The following is a 19,964-nucleotide window of genomic DNA, read 5'->3' as shown; positions in this document are numbered from 1 at the left end:
AAATAAGAAAAATAAAAACTAACAGAAACTAAGAATTAGGAAAATAAAGAGGAAAAAGTAAAGAAAGAAAGAGAGAACAAAGTCAGAAGTGCACTTTCATGTTTCCATTGGCTAAGGAATTTTTCAAATGCTAGAAAGATCACTGCAAAAACATCTTTTGGTCTCAAGTTCAGTAGAAAGAATCCTGAGGAACCACCATAAGTTGATATATGAATCTGAAGAGAAAACACATTCTCCTTTCTTACTTACGAGAAGGATGAAAACAAGAGTTTTTGCTTTGTCTACTCTCGTTACACTGAGAAACTTGCAGACCACAAAAAAAAATATCTTTAAAAATATCAGTCTTTCAGTTGTGTTTTTGGCAAACCAGACCATCCATCAGCATAGAATACTAAGTTAAATTGATGATTGTATTGTTATATATTAATAGTTTGGTTGCATTGCAATTGGCCCATTTTTATCACAGAGTGTTTTGCCTATGTTTTTTGCCCATGAGGTGGTTCTTTTTTGGAAGATGCCATTTCAAAATACTTTCTATTTACTGAAATTACACATTCAAAAAGCTTATTATGGAATACAATTACTGTATTATGAAATTTAATATTATGTGTTCCAGCTCAAATATTGGCAGTTGTTCATGCCAAAATCATTCATTTCATTTCATTTCATTTATTTGTCTTGTATGCCGCCCACTCCCGGAGGACTCCGGGCGGCTCACAACAGACAAGGGAAGGGGAATAAATAGACAAAGACAACACTTTAAAAAAAAGACGCAACATTCACAATTTCCGTGGGGCTGGATGTTTCACAAGCCCCCCGGCCTTCTGGAGCAGCCAGGACTTGGTGGCTTTGCGGAAGGCCGGGAGGGTAGTAAGGGTCCGGATCTCCACGGGGAGGTCATTCCAGAGGGCTGGAACTGCAACAGAGAAGGCTCTCCCCTGGGGAGTTGCCAGCCGGCATTGGCTGGCAGATGGAATCCGGAGGAGACCTAACCTGTGAGATCTAATCGGTCTATGAGAGATAATCGGCAGGAGGCGGTCTCTCAGGTACCCAGGTCTGATCACCAAATCACCATAATTTGCTTGCAGCTCTTTTTATCTTCAATACTATATTCTTTAGTTTATCAGTCAATACATTCAGTTAGAGTAACCATTGTTAACAAAACAAAGCCATGCAAAATATATAGTCATATAAATGCTAAATGGCAAATTTTCCACAAATTCCACAAAACTTCCACAAATTAACCACAGTAAAACATTCCTTAAGTGGGCTTAGATCTGGCATACAGAGCTACTCTGGAAACAGTAAAGGACCGCCCCACGGTGCCTCTGCCAGTGAAAATGGGCTCCCTAGTTCTGTTTTGGCTGCCATGGCTTTCTGCAATTCTCTGCCAGTGAAAACTGTCCTGAGCTCCATTTTCACTGGCAGATGGTTACAGGAGGTCGTGGCAGCCGAAAACAGAGCTCAGGAGACCATTTTCACTGGCAGAGGCACTGTGGGCCACCACAAGCACCCCCAACAGGAGTGATGGTGGCCTGGCCATGCCCAGCCCAGCCCCCTGACGTCAAACACAACATAATGTGTCCCTCAATAAAATCAAGTTTAACACCCCTGATCTAGGCTTTAGAAAAAAAGATTGTGGTCCCACAAAACAACTGTCTGCCCAACTTATTATCACTTGACTAAGTGATGCCTTGGCTAAGAAGCTAATGAGAAAAAAACAATATTATTTGTTTTGGGAAATACTGCTACAAATTCCAGATTAAACAGATGCTTTTTCTTTGATTCTTATCCTTCCATACATGTCAACAAACTGACCCATTGCTGCTTATTAGCTATCCTTGTGGGCAAATGTGTATGTCAACTGGATTACACATATAGTTGTTTATTTATTGGGTTGCCCATCCCAAATTCATGACCCTGGGTGGGATAACAATCTTAAAATAAAATATAAAAACAAGAAAACAACATGCAGAGAGAGCAGCTGAGGTTAAAAAAAACCCCAAACTCGTTCATCTCAAATCAACATGACCAATGTATAGGCTCAGCCACACTTCCTGACTCCCAGGCCTTGTCACATATAATAATGATATATAGTACTGTAACCGTATAATGCTGTTAATGTGGGATTGAATATAACGCATTTCCCTTTGAATAATTAAAATAGCTTCAATCAGAGTCATTTGTGTAAGCAGACTCTAGAAAAAGACATAGGTACTTCAGCAATTTGTAAGGAAGTGACTTCTATTTGTTTTCATATGATGTGAATAATCTCTTGCAAACAATTTGCATAATGAGGAGGAGAAAGAACAGGAAGTCTTCACCCTATCTTTTATTTATTTGTTTCATTTATTTCATTTATTTACCTAACTGCCCATCTCACGACGTATGACTCTGGGTGGCATACAACAAAGCTAAAAACAATGAACAAGTATGTAAAATCACTATCACTATTAATGGTTTATTAACTTTTATTAACTATACAAAAACAAACAAGGAAATAACAGATGAAAGTAGTGTGTCACATATTTACTTAAATATTCACTGGCCCCTGTATATGTGTGAACACTTAATTGTTTATTCTGGGGTACACTGTGATCTTTAAAATGGATCATCTGAATTATTTGTCACAATTATAACTATTAGTTTGATCAAACCATGTGTGGATTAAGCAGCAGTAATCCACTCTGTATTTTGTTCAACAGTGAACAATTTGACACATCCTGCTTGCTGTATACCACACTTTGAAACTCCTCCAATTTCTTATTTTTAGGGATATGATTTTAAATATACACCCATACGCGCGCACACAGACACACAGTTTATTCTTACGTTAATGGTTCTAGCCCGACTTATTTAATACCTCTTTGCATCTCCCATGTGAAGAATCTGCCCTTAGAAGCATTTCCCATACTAGCTCACTTTTCTTGTATTCCTCAACTTCATTCTGTGTTTTTATTTGGAATATCTTTATTTCTGATGATATAAATTGTGCCCTAGATACAATATTTGGCTGTTATTGCTGCACTCATTTGAATGGGAGAACTTTATTAGCCTCTTTATTCCTGATTGCAGTATGCATGTGAGATAAGGATCATTCTTCAATTTAACCTTCCTATTTATCTTTCATCAATCTTTGATTAATAGGACCTGTAATAGTTGTTTGTTTGTCTGTATTCTTCTACCTGCAATTCATTAATTCAAAGCTCTGTTACCAGAGTTTGCCAAGCTTCTGTAGACAGTAGGCAGTTATCATCACTAGAGTTGTTCATCAGAATTGGCAAATGGATCCAGAGAGTAGGTTTACCATTCTATTCAAAAGAGCAATTCAAGATCATGGAATTGGTGAATATGCCCTTGTGTACATACACCTGATTCCCATTCATACTATGGCAACTATTAATTTCATTGCAATTCAGTTCTTTTACACAATCTCAGCCAAGACTCCTAGTGAATTAAATTATGCTTGTTATAAACCAAGATAATAGGGAACATATTGCTAATAGGGGTCAGTAATTTTGCCCTGAAATATATATTTGTTTTTTTCAAAAACTCAGAAAATGTGAAACACAGATTTTTTCCTGTTTCCCAGTTTCACATTACATTCTTAATCTGGGTATTTAACCATGCTACTATTACTACATGATTATTACTATTTCATCAGAGTTGCTGTTTAACTAATGCTACTTTTTTGAAGTATTAGTGTGTCACGAATAACATATTTATAGCTGAACTCTTCTGAAGAAAGTTATTTCTTTTTTACACTATAATTCCCAGAATTCCAAGGCAACATGGTAAACAGCTGGCTGTTACAATATATCACATCTGGACTACATAATGTTGGAGAAAGCTGCTTTGCTGTTGCTCCAAATTTTTGAAATATTCCAATATGTCCATATGATATTCTGGGTTAACTATTTATTCTGTACTTTTAAAGGTACAGTTAAAATACACTTTTTCTCTGTAGGGTTAAAAACAAGCACTTTTGTTAGTAATCATCAATATTTTAGATTCACAGGGTACTTTTTGTGATATTATAATTTTTATTTAAGATTACCTAGCCCTATTTGTTATTCTTCAAGACTACAAAATAAATGAAACTGAATAATTCTTTTCGTTATATTATTGATACATTAGCACTAAATGATAAGTCTTTTTGAGTTGTCATTCTATACTTAAAATAGTATTTAATATATGAAGAATTAAAATATTCTTCACTGATGCATTAAAGCAGTTACTGCTGGACCCATAGTACCCTTCATAATCAATCAAGCCACATTTACCATATACACAGCCAACAACCTCACATAGAAAAACACCTCCAAAGTTTTGAACTGAATATTACTGAAACCTTGCTTAAGCTTACACTCTAAACCTATGCTACTTCTGTCACTATACTATTCGTTCATACTTTTCTTCATTGTCTTGAACAATAAATGTTGGTAACAGATAAGATAAGCAATTAATATAAGAATAAATTAAGAAAAAGAATACTAGAATACTTGAAAATCATATAGACAGCTCTCACTACTGGATATCCCAACTTCAATATTTTATGAACTTATTGAAATAGAATTTCAATAAGTTCAATTTCCTATAATATTTTATTTTGTTCATATCTTTGGATACCATTCTAAATTCATTTATATATTTATATTTGCAATACAGTATTCCTGAACAAAGGTTTTTCCAGTACCTCTTTATTTTACTTTACTTCTTTACTGTCTCATTATGCTACCATTATTATATATGAATTATTAACTATGATAGTATTAACCTATCTAGAAATACCTGACTTTATAGAAATCTTAAATACTCAATTTATTTGATGTTATGTATAATATTGGGGAGGGGGAGTTGTGTATAGTAACAGAGCATTTATAGAACCTGTATTTAAATATTCTGTTTTATATCTTAGAGCAGTGTTTCTCAACCTTGGCAACTTGAAGATGACTGGACTTCAACTCCCAGAATTCCCCAGCCAGCGAATGCTGGCTGGGGAATTCTGGGAGCTGAAGTCCAGACATCTTCAAGTTGCCAAGGTTGAGAAACACTGTCTTAGAGTAACCTTTTGGATTTATACAGTAAGGATTGACTGATTTAAAAAAATGATCACAAAATATTGTTTTTGATTTTTTCCCCCCCAATAGGCACAGTTATGACACCAAATTATTTAAATTATAATAATCTCAGCGTTGCACCTTGGTGTGATTGCGGCAGCAGTGGCAATGACATAGAAGAATGTCTGAAATTTCTGAATTTCTTCCAGGATAATTCATGCCTTAGTGAGTACCTTTATGTTACCTTTATAACATGCCTTTATGTGCTATAAAATTTTTCCAGGCCAATAGATCATGTACACTGAAATTACAAATATGAAATCAATTTACATAACAAAGACGCAAAGATTATTTTGTCAGGGTCATTATTCCAAGAAGGGAAATATTCTCTAAACATTTTTTAAAAATCTAAATCCTCCACAACATATTGTTGTTGTTTTTGAATAACTCTGAATTCCTAACAACATCCATACCCCAATGTATTTAGATATTTAGATATCATCTCAAATCTGTTTTCCCTTACTTTTTTTTAAAAAAGAAGCTGTTTCTGCATGATACTAGATGTATGCATGCCATTGGTTAAGTAATACTGGTAAGAAATTTCATGTATTTAGAAAGCCCATGCAAAAAAATTGATCCAGCCTGAATTATTAATACCAAACAGGAAGAGTTTAATATAGGTTCGGTTTAAACCTTTAATATAATATGTACATTTTATTACAAAGTATTCTAAATGGTGATATGGTTTGACATTTGTTTCCCTGTTAAGTGTGACATTATTAGGTTCAGCAATATCCTATTGTAGGAGAAGGAATGGCAAAACCTGAAGGCAAAGTCAAAAGAGAAATCAGCCTAGTATCACTATATAGCCGAGTCCAACCCTCCTTGAATCCCATTAACCCTTACCTAGAGCAAAATAGTGCTAACCATTAGTTGAGTACAGATATGAGCAATAAATCCATTTCATTGAAACTTCACATGTAATTCTGGTCTTTTGTGCATGACCAATATCTCTTTATGTACAATAGTAAGATATTTTCAATATAATTGAAATCATCACCTTCTTTCAGCCTTATGCATTCAGATCTTCTCCTCTGGTATAGCTATTCCATTTAAATGTTTGGTTACCAACCAGCTTTTATTTGGTGTCACATAATACTAACACATAATTTGCTTTAGTGTAGGAAAAAAACAAGCAGAGCGGGAGGGGCAAAGTTAAGTGAGTCATCAGCCTGGAGTCATTATATTCCCACAAATGATCTAACTCCAACCTCTCTTCTTTTGACCCTTATTTACCTCCAATTTAGCTTTGAACATTAGTTGAATTAATTAAATTCTTCTTAGACTTGGTTAATAAATCTTCTTGACCACAACTTAACATGCGGTCCTGATATTTTGCAACTGACATTTGGTTGCTTGTTTCTATTTTGGTCTGCTAAATGACTCCATCTTTTTTGCTTTGGAGTTATGAGCTAGAAAACCATTGTGGCTTGTTCAACATAACATAATTTAAAGCATCGAAATTTAGCATTTGTTTTTAATCCGGTTTAGGAAACAAAGCAGGCTCAGAAACCGTTGTTGGTATTTGATGTGTTACAAGCAATACTTCTTGATTCTATATTGTTTCCTCAAATTATAGTTTAAATTAATCATGATACCAATGTTGTGTTGGAAAATTACTGTCGGTAATTTCTACTTAGGTTTTCACCCAGCACACTCCCCAGTCAGCCCCTATATCTAGACCAAAGCAAGCCCACACACCCTTCAGAACAGGTAGCAGAAGTATAGCTTGATGTTTATTGATGAAACATCAGAAAATAACAAAACAGTTTCCTGGGAAAAACAGGATAAATAGCAGGGGAAAAGCAGGGAGAAAAAAAAAAGAAACAGACAACAAACAAGAATTTACATTATATTTATATAATCTATTAAAAGGCTTAAACATTTTAGACTCACTGGAAATGTAATTGTGGTTAATTAGTGTGGACAACCCAAAGGGAGTTGCCTTTAGTTGTTCCAGGCTTAATCAATTTAGGTAAGATAAGAGCAGGAGAATACAGATGGAAAGTAAGATACTTCTTCTATTCTGTATCATGAAAGAAACTATTTGACATGGGTGATGAACTGTTCAGCATTTTGCACATTACAAGGTTTCTTTGTATCTAGGCCAGAGTGGAGAATACTCATGAACTTTAATATGCTATGTGTAATGCTAGACTATTACTTTAAAACTCAGCTATTAATTCCAGGGTGGGGGAAAATATTACCTAGGTGCTATGGCCTTGAGTTATGCATTTGATATCTTCATCAAATGTAAAAAGCTAATTCAGTGCTAGAAACATGGTTTAGAAATTTTCCATCTAAGTTTGGCTAAATATCTATTTCTCTAATTTAAAAAAAATTGTAGATTTTGAGAAGCTTCAGTTCCCATTGAACATTCTTAATTGCTTTAATATCTTGAAACTCAATTGTCATTGCATAATTTTGAAAAGAAATACTCCTTTTCTATTGTTCTTTTGCTTTTAGAATAAAAATGTTAATGAAGATAAAGCAACGATATTAGAAGACAGTGTGAGAAAAAAATATATCTAACCTGGCAGAGACTTTTTGTTAGGAAGAAATTAAAGGTGTCCCTGCCTTAATAGCATTTCACTGAAGGGGATTAATGTTCCATTGCCTTTTTTTTTTGATTAATGGAATGACTTTTGTAAACCTTTATTTTAAATAAAAGATATAATTATCTTTAATACGCATAATGCCTTGTTCACACATAAAGTGGAGCCACATTTTTTTTAAAATAATAGTTGAAAGATCATATTAGTCTGGTTCATGTAACCCAAATGGATTCACTCATAATAGTGCAAAATATGAGAACCCAAAATATGTCTCAGTTAATATGTGAAAAGGATGTCTTGTACTAAAAAAAATACAGTTGTGTTTGTATATTTGAGGTAGTTTGGGATTTTTAATTGGGAATCAATAACCAAAGATAGGTGTGCATTTTTGATGCATAAATCCTTGCTCCAAAGGATTTACTCTTCTTTATTAGAAAGGTTCATTAAATTAGGCCAACTGCCACTTTCTTTCTGTGTTAAATATGGGTCAAAGAACACATTCAGAATCATCAAAAGGATACAGGCAACTAGTTCAGAATCTCGGTAGAGATATTACATGTAAAAGAGAAAGTTTCTAGAGAGAGATGCTTACCAGAGTGAATCATTTTCTGCACACTGAAACTGAAGACTCAAAATATTATAATTCTAACTTAGTATCCTCATTGACATGTTACTAATCTGATAGGAAGTGGAGGTTTTTACTTTCCAAATAGTTTCCTGTGAGTTAGAGGAATATAAGTTGTTAGATTCGGTAATGGATAGGCACACACAGGCTTGACGGTAACAACAGCTCTTTATTAAGTACAACAAGTGAGAACAATCCAGCAAAGGTTGAGTCTGACAGCAGCCCTTTTATAGGGAGCTGTCAGACCCTTCGACCAATAGGATTAAACCTCTGTTCCCGCCGGAACAGAGGACCTTGGTGGAAACCACTGTAGTTAAAACAAGTATCTCACACCCCTCCCCTCTTGGATGGAACAATCCTACTTGTTACGTAGTCACGCAAGTAGACGGGGTTTTGGGTAACTCTGCCTGACCTGCACAGTTCAGTAGGAGGGATTTCCTTGGACAGGTCGGACGGACCTGTTTGCTCCGCAGCTCCGCTTGGTGGAAGCTCCTGGAACCTTTCACAGGCTGCGGCTGGAACTTCTAGAGCTGGTTCACTCGGAGCTCACTGCAGGCCTGCAACATAACCAGATAAGTTCCCTGGTATCCTCGGGCTTGAGCTGGCCATGGAAGGAGTGAGTGTTTGCTCTGTTTGGGGTGGGCTTTGGCTAACTCATGCAGGAGTTACCTCTGATTGTCTAAGAGTGGAGTTGGAGAGGCAGCCAAGGAGTTGGTCAATATACCTCCTCCAATTCCTACCATCCTCGAGCTCTAGGAGGTAAGAGCGAGAGCCGGTGATGCCTATCACTGTGGCAGGAATCCACAGAGTTCCCCTGGCATAGTTGTGGGCATATACCGAATCCCCTACGCTGAATGTCTGAATCTTGCTTGTGGAGTCTGGGGGTAATGAGGCAGAATAATTAGGGTGTAGCCAGTCTAAGTGGTACCTTAGCTGGCGACCCATGAGAAGCTCAGAGGGGCTTCTCCCTGTAGTGGCACTGGGTGTGATGTGCTGAATTAGCAAATAGTGATCAACCCCGTGTTTGCCAATCTCCCGGGCCCATCCTAGAGAGCGCGTCTTTTGCAGATCTCACCATTCTCTCCACCTGATCATTGGAGATGGAATGGCGTGACCAGGGCATGCCTGATTCCCTGAGCTGCTTGGAAGGTCTCAAATTGCATGGCCATGAATTGGGGCCTGTTGTCAGAGACCAAGACGTTGGGCATGCCGTGCATGGAGAAAAGTCTCTGTAGCACCTTGTTGACCGCTTCTGCTGTAGTGGAGGTCATCAGGACTACCTATAACCATTTCGAGTAGGCATCCACAACTACGAGAAATGTCTGGCTGTGAACTGGGCCATCAAAGTCAATGTGCACCCTAGACCATAGTGCTTGAGGTCGCTCCCACTCCTTAGCAGGCGTCTCTGGGGGAGCTGATCTGGACTTCTGGCACGGTGTGCAGATAGCCACCCATTCTTTGATCTCCTGTCCATGTTAGGCCAACACATGCAACTCCTAGCCAAACACTTCATCCTGACAATTCCAGGGTGCCTTACATGTAAAGCCTCTAATACTGCAATGCGCAGTTTGGGTGGAACAACGACCCAGTCCCCCCACAGTAAACAGCCATTTACAACCGATAACTCATTGCGTTTGACAAAATACATTTTGAAATCAGCCCCAACAGGCCCCAGTTCAAAATTTGTTTGATGGTGGAGTCCTTTGCAGAGTGATGGGCAAGTCACTGGACAAGACAGGCCCAGTTTCTAGGCAGTCAGGCATCTCGGGGGTAGGGTCAGAGAGAAGTTTAGGCAGCGGACAGCGGCTTAGGGTGTCAGCACGCCCCAAAGTGGAGCCTGGTCGGTGGATGACACGGTAGGAGTAGGTAGCTAAGAAGATAGTCCATTTGGTCATGCAAGGTGATAATGACACTGGGGTAGGTTGGTCCCCAGCCAGTAAACCCAACAGCGGCTTGTGGTCGAAGTCACGGCCATAAAGATACTCATGGAACCTCTTTACTCCGGCCACTGCAACCAAAGCCTCACGGTCCAGCTGGCTGTGGTTCCGCTCTGCAACAGACAAGGTCCTGGAGTAAAATGCAATAGAGACTTCAATTCCGTTGGGCATTCGTGGCTGAGGACAGCACCAATGCCGAACGGAGAAGTGTCGCAGGTCAGCACCAATGACAGGGTCTGGCTGTATTGTACCAGAAAGGAGTCCACCGACAGGAGTTTTACCACGGCAAATGCAGCAGCCTCGGCTCTGCCCCAGGACCACTTTGTGTTCTTAGCCAGGAGACGATGTAAGGGCTCAGCAACGGTGGCTTTCTGTTTGAGAAAGACACTGTAGAAATTAAGGAGCCCGAGGAACGCCTGCAGCTCGGTTTGATTGCGAGGTGTGGGGGCGTCCTGAATAGCTTTAATTTTTTGTGCGGTCGGATGAATCCCAGAGCCATCTATTAGATACTCTAGGAATTCAACCCTTGGCACGTTAATTTGGCATTTCTCTTTTTGATACGGAGGCCGTTGCCTGTAATTTGAGCCAAAACTGTTCGTACATGTTTGAAAAGTTGCGCCTCATTTGCAGCCGATACCAAGATGTCGTCATAATAGGGGACAACTCCTGGAATCCCCTGCAAAAGCCGTTCCATGATGCTTTGGAACAGTCCAGGAGCGATACTAATGCCAAATTGCAGGCAGTGACATTTGAATGCACTCCTGTATGTCACAATGGTTTGGGCCTCCACAGTAGTGCCATCTGCACACAATTGTTGGTATGCCTGCACCATGTCCAATTTTCCAAAAACTTTTTGGGGCCTAATGAATGAAGGAGGTGCTGTACAATAGGTACAGGGTAGGCGCTTTGTTGTAGCGCTTTATTTATTGTGCACTTGTAGTCCATGCAGATGTGGACTGACCTGTCAGATTTGACAGGTGTCACTATAGGGGTCTCCCAGCGTGCGTGATCGACTGACTCTAGGATTCCCTGGCCTACGAGCTTGTCAATTTCCCTGTCAATTTTGGGACGGAGAGCAAAAGGTACTCTCCTGGGCTTTAGCCTTATTGGGGCTATGTTGGGGTCCAAACTAAAGGAAATTGGAGTCCCCACATACTTACCCAGACTGGTGCCGAAGATGTCCTTGAACTCCTTAAAGATGGCTTCAGCACCATTATCTTTCAAAGCATTGATTCCGGTCACTTCTAGCCCCAGGAACCAATGGAACCAATGGAACCAATCTAGCCCTAGGGGGCTCTGGAGGTTGCCACTGACCACTGTCACTGGGAGTTTCCTGCTGAACTTCTTGAACTTCACCTGGAAGGTGCCTTGGCCCATGATGAGGACCCGGTTTCTCTGGTAATCGCCTAGGCGGATGTCAGGGTTGCGTAGATGCTGCTTCTTTAGGTTAGGGATAGCCTGCTTTAGGGTAGACCACAGTATGATGGTCAGTGATGACCTGGTGTCGATCTCCATCTCGCATGGAGAGTCCTCGATGTGGACTGTGAACTTCAGTTTTTTTGGCCGCCTGGAGCGGACTTGGCCGATTGACGTGTGGTAGGTGACTCTATTGTCACTCTCTGACCGTCATGGTGGCTTCTGCCAGGTCCTCTGTTGGCGGTTTGGTGCGCTTCTAGGCTGCCAGGTATTGGGAGGGAATTCACTCAGGCACACCTTGGTGATGTGCCCCTTTTGCTCGCAGCGCTGGCAGGTTGCATCGCGGAAACGGCAAGCCAATCTGGCATGGTATCCGCAGCAAACACAAGGCGGGAGACACGGTTTGAATTTGTGCACTGGCTGGGCGTGGCTACTGCGTATGCAGCAGCTGTCATCTTCCTCGCCTTATGAGCTTTCGGGCTGTGCAGCCTCATGATGTCTGTGTGTACTCTTTCGTGCATCTTGTAGAGCACTTTGGTGCAGCAGAATCTCAGTAGATTTGATGGCTTAATCAGTCGCCCTGGCCTCATCCAAGGCGATCTGTAGAGTGAGGTTAGATTTAGCAAGTAACCTCCTCTGTAGGTTAATGTCCTGCATGCAGCAAATTATGTGGTCCAGAATCAGCTCGTCCAGGTCCCGGAATTCGCAGTATGCTGCAGCCTTGTGAAGTTCACTAATCGACTCTCCCTCTTTCTGGTTCCTGATGTTAAACTCATGCCGGCGAACATGCTTGGATGGTTTGGGGGCATAATGGGTCCTCAGCATTTGCTGAAGCATGGACCAGGCAACTGATTGCAGCGGTGTCAGCTCAGAGAGGTCTTTCGCCATCTCGGACACTTCCCAGCCACAGTATCTGAGGAACATGTTCTTCTTGCGGCCTTCAGAAAGGCCCATAAGGTTGTTTGCCTCAAGGAAGCAGTCAAATAGTAGCGTGGACGAGTCTCAGTGCTCGGTGACTGGGTCATATGGAGTCAGTGGGGCGTGCATGGCCATTTTGTGTTCAGAGGGTGTTTTGAGTTTGCCACTCAAAAATGGTTGCTCGAAGCCGCGCTGAGCTCCGGGCTGGATGTACTTGCTGGATTGCTACGCTCTTTTTCGTTCACCTAGTTGTCTTCCAATCCCACCCATGTCGCCAGTGTTAGATCGGGTAATAGATAGGCACACACAGGCTTAATGGGAACAAAAGCTCTTTATTAAGTACAACAAGTGAGAACAATCCAGCAAAGCCTGAGTCTGACAGGGACTTTATAGGGAGCTGTCAGACCCTTCGACCAATAGGATTAAACCTCTGTTCCCGCTGGAACAGAGGACCTTGGTGGAAACCACTGTAGTTAGAACAAACATAAGTCATCTTATATTCTGAGAATAGAAGGCACTTTGAAAACAAATGAATGGCTGAAGATGCAAATGTTTGCAAATAGCATTGTAAGACTATGCAAAATTTGCACTGTGCAAAAAAATAGTGCAAAAATAGTGCAAATAGCATGTTGAACTATCAACATGAAGATTAACATGAAGATTAGCCTTGTTTGAGAGGGACTATTTGTCTCCTAAACTGAACTTTTTGGGGAATCCTTAATTTATTCTTTTCTTCCCTGTTCAAATACCTTTCCCCCATATATCTGCCTAGTTTTTTTTTCTTTACCAAAATACTTTTCTCTTGTTTTCACTTCATTCATCCTCTTTCCTGTACCTTTTCTTTGTGTGTGAAAGAGAAAAGCAAATATTGTGAATTTAAATATGAAAGGTTTCATTAATTCAAAGCTCTGTTACCGGAGTTTGCCAAGCTTCTGTAGACAGTAGGCAGTTATCATCACTAGAGTTGTTTGTCAGAATTGGCAAATGGATCCAGAAAGTAGGTTTGCCATTCTATTCAAAAGAGCAATTCAAGATAATGAAATTGGTAAATATGCCCTTGTGTACACACACCTGATTTGTAAGAGAAACAGAATAATGTTAGTATGAGCTGATAGAATACCTATAGTTCATAGAAAGAAGCACAATTCTTAAGTATTGGATATTCAGTCAGTTGAATAAAAAGGAGAGACATCTATAGAAACACACAAATACGCACATTTATCAATTGAATTAAATCCTAGCAGTTCTTCCTTCCAAACATGTATGTATGTATGTATGTATGTATGTATGTATGTATGTATGTATGTAAACACACATACATACAAGTTTATCATATGCACATATGGGGGAAGGTGGAACTGCTAGGATTTATTTCAACTGGAGTTAGTAAGCTTAGGCAGTATCTTGTACAGGATTTTTCTTCTGTGCTTATGTTCTTTTTAATCTACTTCTCATTTGGAAAAGACTCTTAAATTCAGAATTTTTCACCCCTTCATACAAATACAATAGTTAATAGATAATACAATGGTGAAAAATTTACCCCTTCCTTTTTATTCTGATTTAGAATCTCTTTCAAATATGCTTCATTGACCAAAAGAGAATACTTCTTCCCATGCTAAAAAGATATAGTTGCATTTTAAATAGAAGGATATTTAAACATGCATAGGATCAAGCTCCTAAAAATTGTTCAGTGGTATTTGTGTAATGCTATGCTAGTTTATTCGTTCAGGTTTACTATCTGTAAACCTACTGTTACCATCTATTAATTTTCCCTTAAATATGCAAGGCATGAAAACTTAAATTTTTCCTGGCTTCATTTTCTTATTAACTGTCTGTATCTGAAGTCTATTTTCTACTTTTATTAGAATTTTTTTGAAAAAGTTAAAATGAAGGTAATCTTTTCAAGGTAAGCAAAAGTAAAATGGTTTATAATAAACATTAGATACTGTGGAAGAAATGTTAATAGCTATCCTACTCAGATCTCCAGTGAAATTGTTTTGATTTCTTACACAATGAGTTTCAAATAAAAAATCTCCAAATCCATGCTGAGTCCCCAAAGACATGATTAAAATCTGTTTTTCTATTCATTTGTATTTATTTTTTAAAAGAAACGCCAATTTATTCTTGCCATAATTGCAGTATTTAATCCCATGAAAAACTACACCTTTCAAGTTTTACATGTTCAGTATTGTGGGTGAGCATATATTTCCACCTAATTATGCACATTTTGTTTGAAGACTTGAAAGGGGTAAAAAGAAAAATAACCAGTCAATTAATTAATTTAATGAATTTCCTATAAATAAATCAGCAAATTTGTCACTAATATTTTAACTTACAAACATACAGTACATCACTGAACTGGTGAGTTTGTTTTCTTGTATAATATCTGGAATATTTTTTATGATACTATTACTCATTATAGATTTGCAGCTTCCAAAACTTGCATTTGTAATCTGTATTGTTTATGTCTTAGAGTTAATAGCATTAGGTACTTTCACTCTCTTAATTAAGATAGTTGACTCAGCCTTCCATCCTTTATACTGGTTCTTCTAAGGTGGTAAAATGAGGACCCAAATTGTTGGGAGCAATATGCTGACTCTGTAAACTATTCAGAGAAAGCCCTAAAGCACTGTAAAATTATATATATGTGTGTGTGTGTGTGTGAGTGTGTGTGTGTAGTATTTGTGCTAATAAATAAATAAATATTTATTTATCAGCACAAATACAACACAAATGTAACAAAGGCAACAGTAAAAAATATTGGGTTTCTGTCTGGATGGTCTCTTATGACGAGCCGATGCACAGAGAATGGAAGCAGTGAACTTCCTCCCATATTTGGGCATACCAGTGGTTGTGACTTTATATATATATATATATATATATATATATATATATATATGTATATGTATATGTATATGTATATGTATATGTATATGTATATGTATATGTATATGTATATGTATATGTATATGTATATGTATATGTATATGTATATGTATATGTATATGTATATGTATATGTATATGTATATGTACATACATACACATACATACATACAAACACACAGACATATACACATACACACACACACACACATACACATATATACATACACACATATACATATACATGTCTAAATGCTATTGCTACCCTGTTTTCCTGAAAATAAGACCTCCCCAGATAATAAGCCCAATCGGGCTTTTGAGTGCATGCACTAAAATAAGCCCTCCACTGAAAATAAGCCCTCCCCGAAAATATTGCAACACAGCAGCAGCCATGAGGTGACCACGCTCACTGCCTACTGCCCCTCAACAATTATTAAGACCGCCCCAAAAATAAGGGCAAATGCTTATTTTGGGGATCAAAAGAAAATAAGGCCCTGTCTTATTTTCAGGGAAACATGGTATTGCTATTATATAATACATTATATAATATATAATGGAGGTTCTCAGTCATTCAGGTCATGGTTACCACAAAGGTGCTTTTTCAAGAGACAACTGGACCTTACTGTTTTTCTTTGAAGACCTTTCACTTCTAATCCAAGAAGCTTCTTCAGCTCGGACTGGATGGTGAGGAATGGAAGGATTTATACTCCTTGCAAACAGCTGGGTCATGTGCATTCTTTTAAAGAGTTATTGAGGCCACTTGGAAGTTTATCTGTGTCCTCCGGAGGTGAAAATGCATGTGGAGCCTTCTGCAGGATGTTTTCTGCCCTGTGTCACTTCACTGCTGAACACAGGCGCAGGTTGTTGGGGATGAGTCTGTGTTGTCTGCATCTTAAACTGAACTGCAAATGGTTCCTGTAATCTGCATTTTTTCCCCTGGAAATCCATTCACACTCCTGCACCATGCAGACCATTCCCCACCATCTAGTCACAGCTGAAGAAGCTTCTTGGATGAGAAGCAAAACCTCTTTAAAGAAAGAGAAGAAAGTCCAGTTGCCTCTTGAAAAAGCACCTTTGGGACATTTACCACTTAATTGTAAACAGGTCCGTTTACAAAGAGACAAGCATAACAATCAACTGCTTCACAACTTGACTCAGAAACCATGAATTGTAGTCCTTTCATTCTTGTTAATCCCAAAGAGTTTTTCTCTTTTATTAGTTTTGTTTTTTAGAACTATTTCTACTGGTTTTAAAATGTTACCGGGGGGGGGAGAGTAGGGGGAGGGCATGAAAAAAGGAAAAGTCTGCTATTTGATTATTTAAGGAATTGCTGTGAATTTTTTTCCTACAGAAAGTGCAATTCAGGCTTTTGGCAATGGTACAGATGTGAATGTGTGGCAACCGTTCCTACCTGGCCAAACCACCACAGCTTTAACTACAACAGCATACAGAGCAAAGGCCTATGACTCTGAGAATGCTAACAATGAAATACCCACTAATAATGATTTGCCAGCCTGTGCCAACATCAAGGTAAGAAATAACTGACAATTATTTAAAATTTGGGAGGGCAGGAGGATTGTCAAACAGGTGAAGTGCAGGCGCTTGCTAAACATTCATGTATATATAAAAAAAATCCAAGTTTCCCTTTGTTTGTCTCATGCCACCTAACAATATATTGTTGGAATGATGCATCCAAAAGTTTATGTTAAGCCGGTTAGTTCTGATTTTATAATACTGGAATCACGTTGTTCCATAGAGCAGGTTGGGTCGTTAACTGCAAGAAATTTAGAAACAAACTTGACAACCTCAATGGATAAGTTTCAGGCAGTGGCTGGATCATTACGTCATGTTACGTCATTGCTTTAGACATGATTCATTTAAAAAAAAAACCAAATTGGACCATATATAAGAGGACTGTCAAACTGTGGACTGAACGTGTCACACTCAGGCCATGTCCACCCCAGCTCTGTGAAGGGAAAAAATGTTGCAGTACGTCACGTGACATCAACGTGATGCCACAAGTTTGAAACTCATGTTATATAACATTAAACCATAAACAATTCATAATGGTAAGGGTCTACACATTGCACTCTGCTAAAAGAACCATGGTTCTTTATTGTTATGTGTGAATGATATCAATAATGCACAGTTCAGATCAATGGTAGGCAGAAATTAAACGGTGGATTGTTAACAAAATGGTGCAGAACGTGGCCACATGAGTAATTTTCTCAGGCAGCCCTGAGATGATTCACATAACGCCTTTGGGCATGAGGTCTGTTGGATGCCAGTTTGCTTCCAGGTCCAATTCAAGGTGTTGGTTACTACCTTTAAAGCCCTTACATGTCTTAGGCTACATTATCTGAGAAGCTGTCTTGCCCACATCACATTGACCTATCCCACCCATCATGTCAGGCAGGGATATTATATTATAGACCCCATCGGTTAAAGAATTTTGTTTGGTGGAGTCCAGGAAGAGACCCTTCTCTGTCATTGCCCCCCTCCGTGTGAAACATCCTTTCCTTGGAGATAGAGTGTCCTGAGTATGCCAATTTTCATGGAAGTAGAAGAAAGGCATGTAATCCTAGGGACATGCACCCTGAAGGTGTTCCTGCAATCTTTTAATTTTCAGCTTATTTTTCTTTTTACTCTCCTGCCATTTTATTGAACTTCATATATTTTGTGTTTTTATACAGTTTTGTGCTTTTTATCTTAGCCACCCAGAATAACTCTGATAGTGAGAAGGGTGGTATCTAAATTTGATAATTAAATAAATAAGTAAATAAAATCCACCTGGCTAGAGTGGACATATGTAAGAAACCATTATAGTGCACATTCCCTTTTTCTGTTGATTGTCTTGATTCAAAATTTTAGAGTGCAGTTCTTGTTTTATTCTCCTCTGTAAAGTATACTCACAAACTGATTAGAATGAGATGGCTTTCTTGTCAGACTGACCTTGAAAGCATGTATAATCTAGGCAGACACAAAAATGTTAAAATATGACATATAATTTATTTTTATTACTGTGAGATACTATTTTGAATAGAAAAACATTTTCTGGGTGAAATTGGCTGCTGTAAAGCCAAGTGGAAAAATCACTGGTATTTTAAGGGCAAAGTAGTGATAAAAATTCTGTAAAACACCAGCTTGCTGACTGCATTATGTCAGTGAAAGCTGGAAACTCAGAAGGATAAGTATAAATCTTTTCTACTAAGAAACCTTTACCCAATTTTCTAAATACTTTGGTGTAATTTATTTTAAAAAGAGGAATGGTGGTTCTGAATTCTTAATGCATTGTTTGGGAATAGGAATAACTCTTTCAGAGCAGTTACAGTGTCAGAAATTAGTCATGAAAGTCTAGGCTTCTGGTCTGATAGTGGGACAAATGAAGAGCATGTTACTACTTCATCACGCAAGTACTTCAACTTGCATAGTTACATCACTTGTCAGCTGCAAGTAAATTTAAGCTTGGCATCCTGTCCACATCTCATTTTGTATCATAATGGTTTGTTGTGGATACCTTACATGAAACAATTTTTCCAAGTGAATTGGGATACTTTGGTTCAACTTAAAATGACTAAAAACAGCTACTCTGTTTAAACTTCAAAGAGTTTAAACTGCACCTTAGTTATGTTATAGCCGCAGTTCTAACAGTGGCTTGTGTGAGGACAAACCACTGCTATGGCTCCTTTTCCCCATGGAATTGTCTCTACTTAATAGTTTGAACGGTTCCCAACTTAAATGTGAAGGACTTGGAAAACCAGTTTTCTACAGAGTGTTCTGCTATGTTAAAATGTAGGCAGAGGTTCCTGAATTCACCTGGAAAGATCACACTGAAGAGGTGAAAGCTGAAAGTCATTATTAAGCATAGTTTAATAGAATAACTTTAATTGCAAAATATAAAGTAGATAGGAAGTATCTACTACAGAAAAGGCAAGACAATAAAACATGGCAACAGACAAGTGTAAATATAAGATGAAATTTCACATTCCTTTGGCAGTCCCTTTTCATCAAAAGCAGTAAAAGATGTTATCCAGTTTAATCCAGCTGTTTTATAGGATGTGTGTGTGTATGTGTATGTGTGTGTGTGTGTGTATGTATGTATGTATGTATGTGTATATATGTATGTATATATGTGTGTGTATGTATGTATATATGTATGTATGTGTGCGTGTATATATATATATATATATATATATATATATATATATATATATATATATATATATATATATATATATATATATATATATATATATATATATATATATATATATATATATATATATATATTTACCATGAGGCTCACCTCATGTAAGTTTCTGAAAGCTTATATAATATCCTCCTGCAATTATTTATTCCTCTAATGATGCATATTTATTGTTTATGCAGGGGAAACTATGGTGCACAGTGGTTAGAATGTAGTATCTTCCCACTGTCAAGTATTCAATCCTAACTGATTAAGGTTAACTTAGTCTTCCATCTTTCTGAAATCAATAAAATGAGGACCC

At 38.2% G+C, this 19,964-nt stretch overlaps 1 protein-coding gene across 1 annotated transcript in view; it reads left to right on the top strand.

Moving 5' to 3' along the window:
• The window catches only part of GFRA1 (GDNF family receptor alpha 1), a 255,798-nt gene that overhangs the window by 199,350 nt on the left and 36,484 nt on the right, over nucleotides 1-19,964 (top strand). Inside the window, exons 6-7 of the mRNA XM_014053008.2 lie at nucleotides 5,151-5,285; nucleotides 16,808-16,986. Coding sequence (XP_013908483.2) covers nucleotides 5,151-5,285; nucleotides 16,808-16,986 — 314 coding nt within the window. The remainder of the gene's footprint in view (nucleotides 1-5,150; nucleotides 5,286-16,807; nucleotides 16,987-19,964) is intronic.

This window comes from Thamnophis sirtalis, unplaced genomic scaffold (genome assembly GCF_051295495.1).
Source record: "Thamnophis sirtalis isolate CommonGarterSnake01/CBP01778 unplaced genomic scaffold, rThaSir2_p1.2 scaffold_11, whole genome shotgun sequence".
NCBI lineage: Eukaryota > Metazoa > Chordata > Lepidosauria > Squamata > Natricidae > Thamnophis > Thamnophis sirtalis.
The sequence above is the reverse complement of the archived record's forward strand: the minus strand, read 5'-3'. Positions and strand labels throughout refer to the sequence as shown.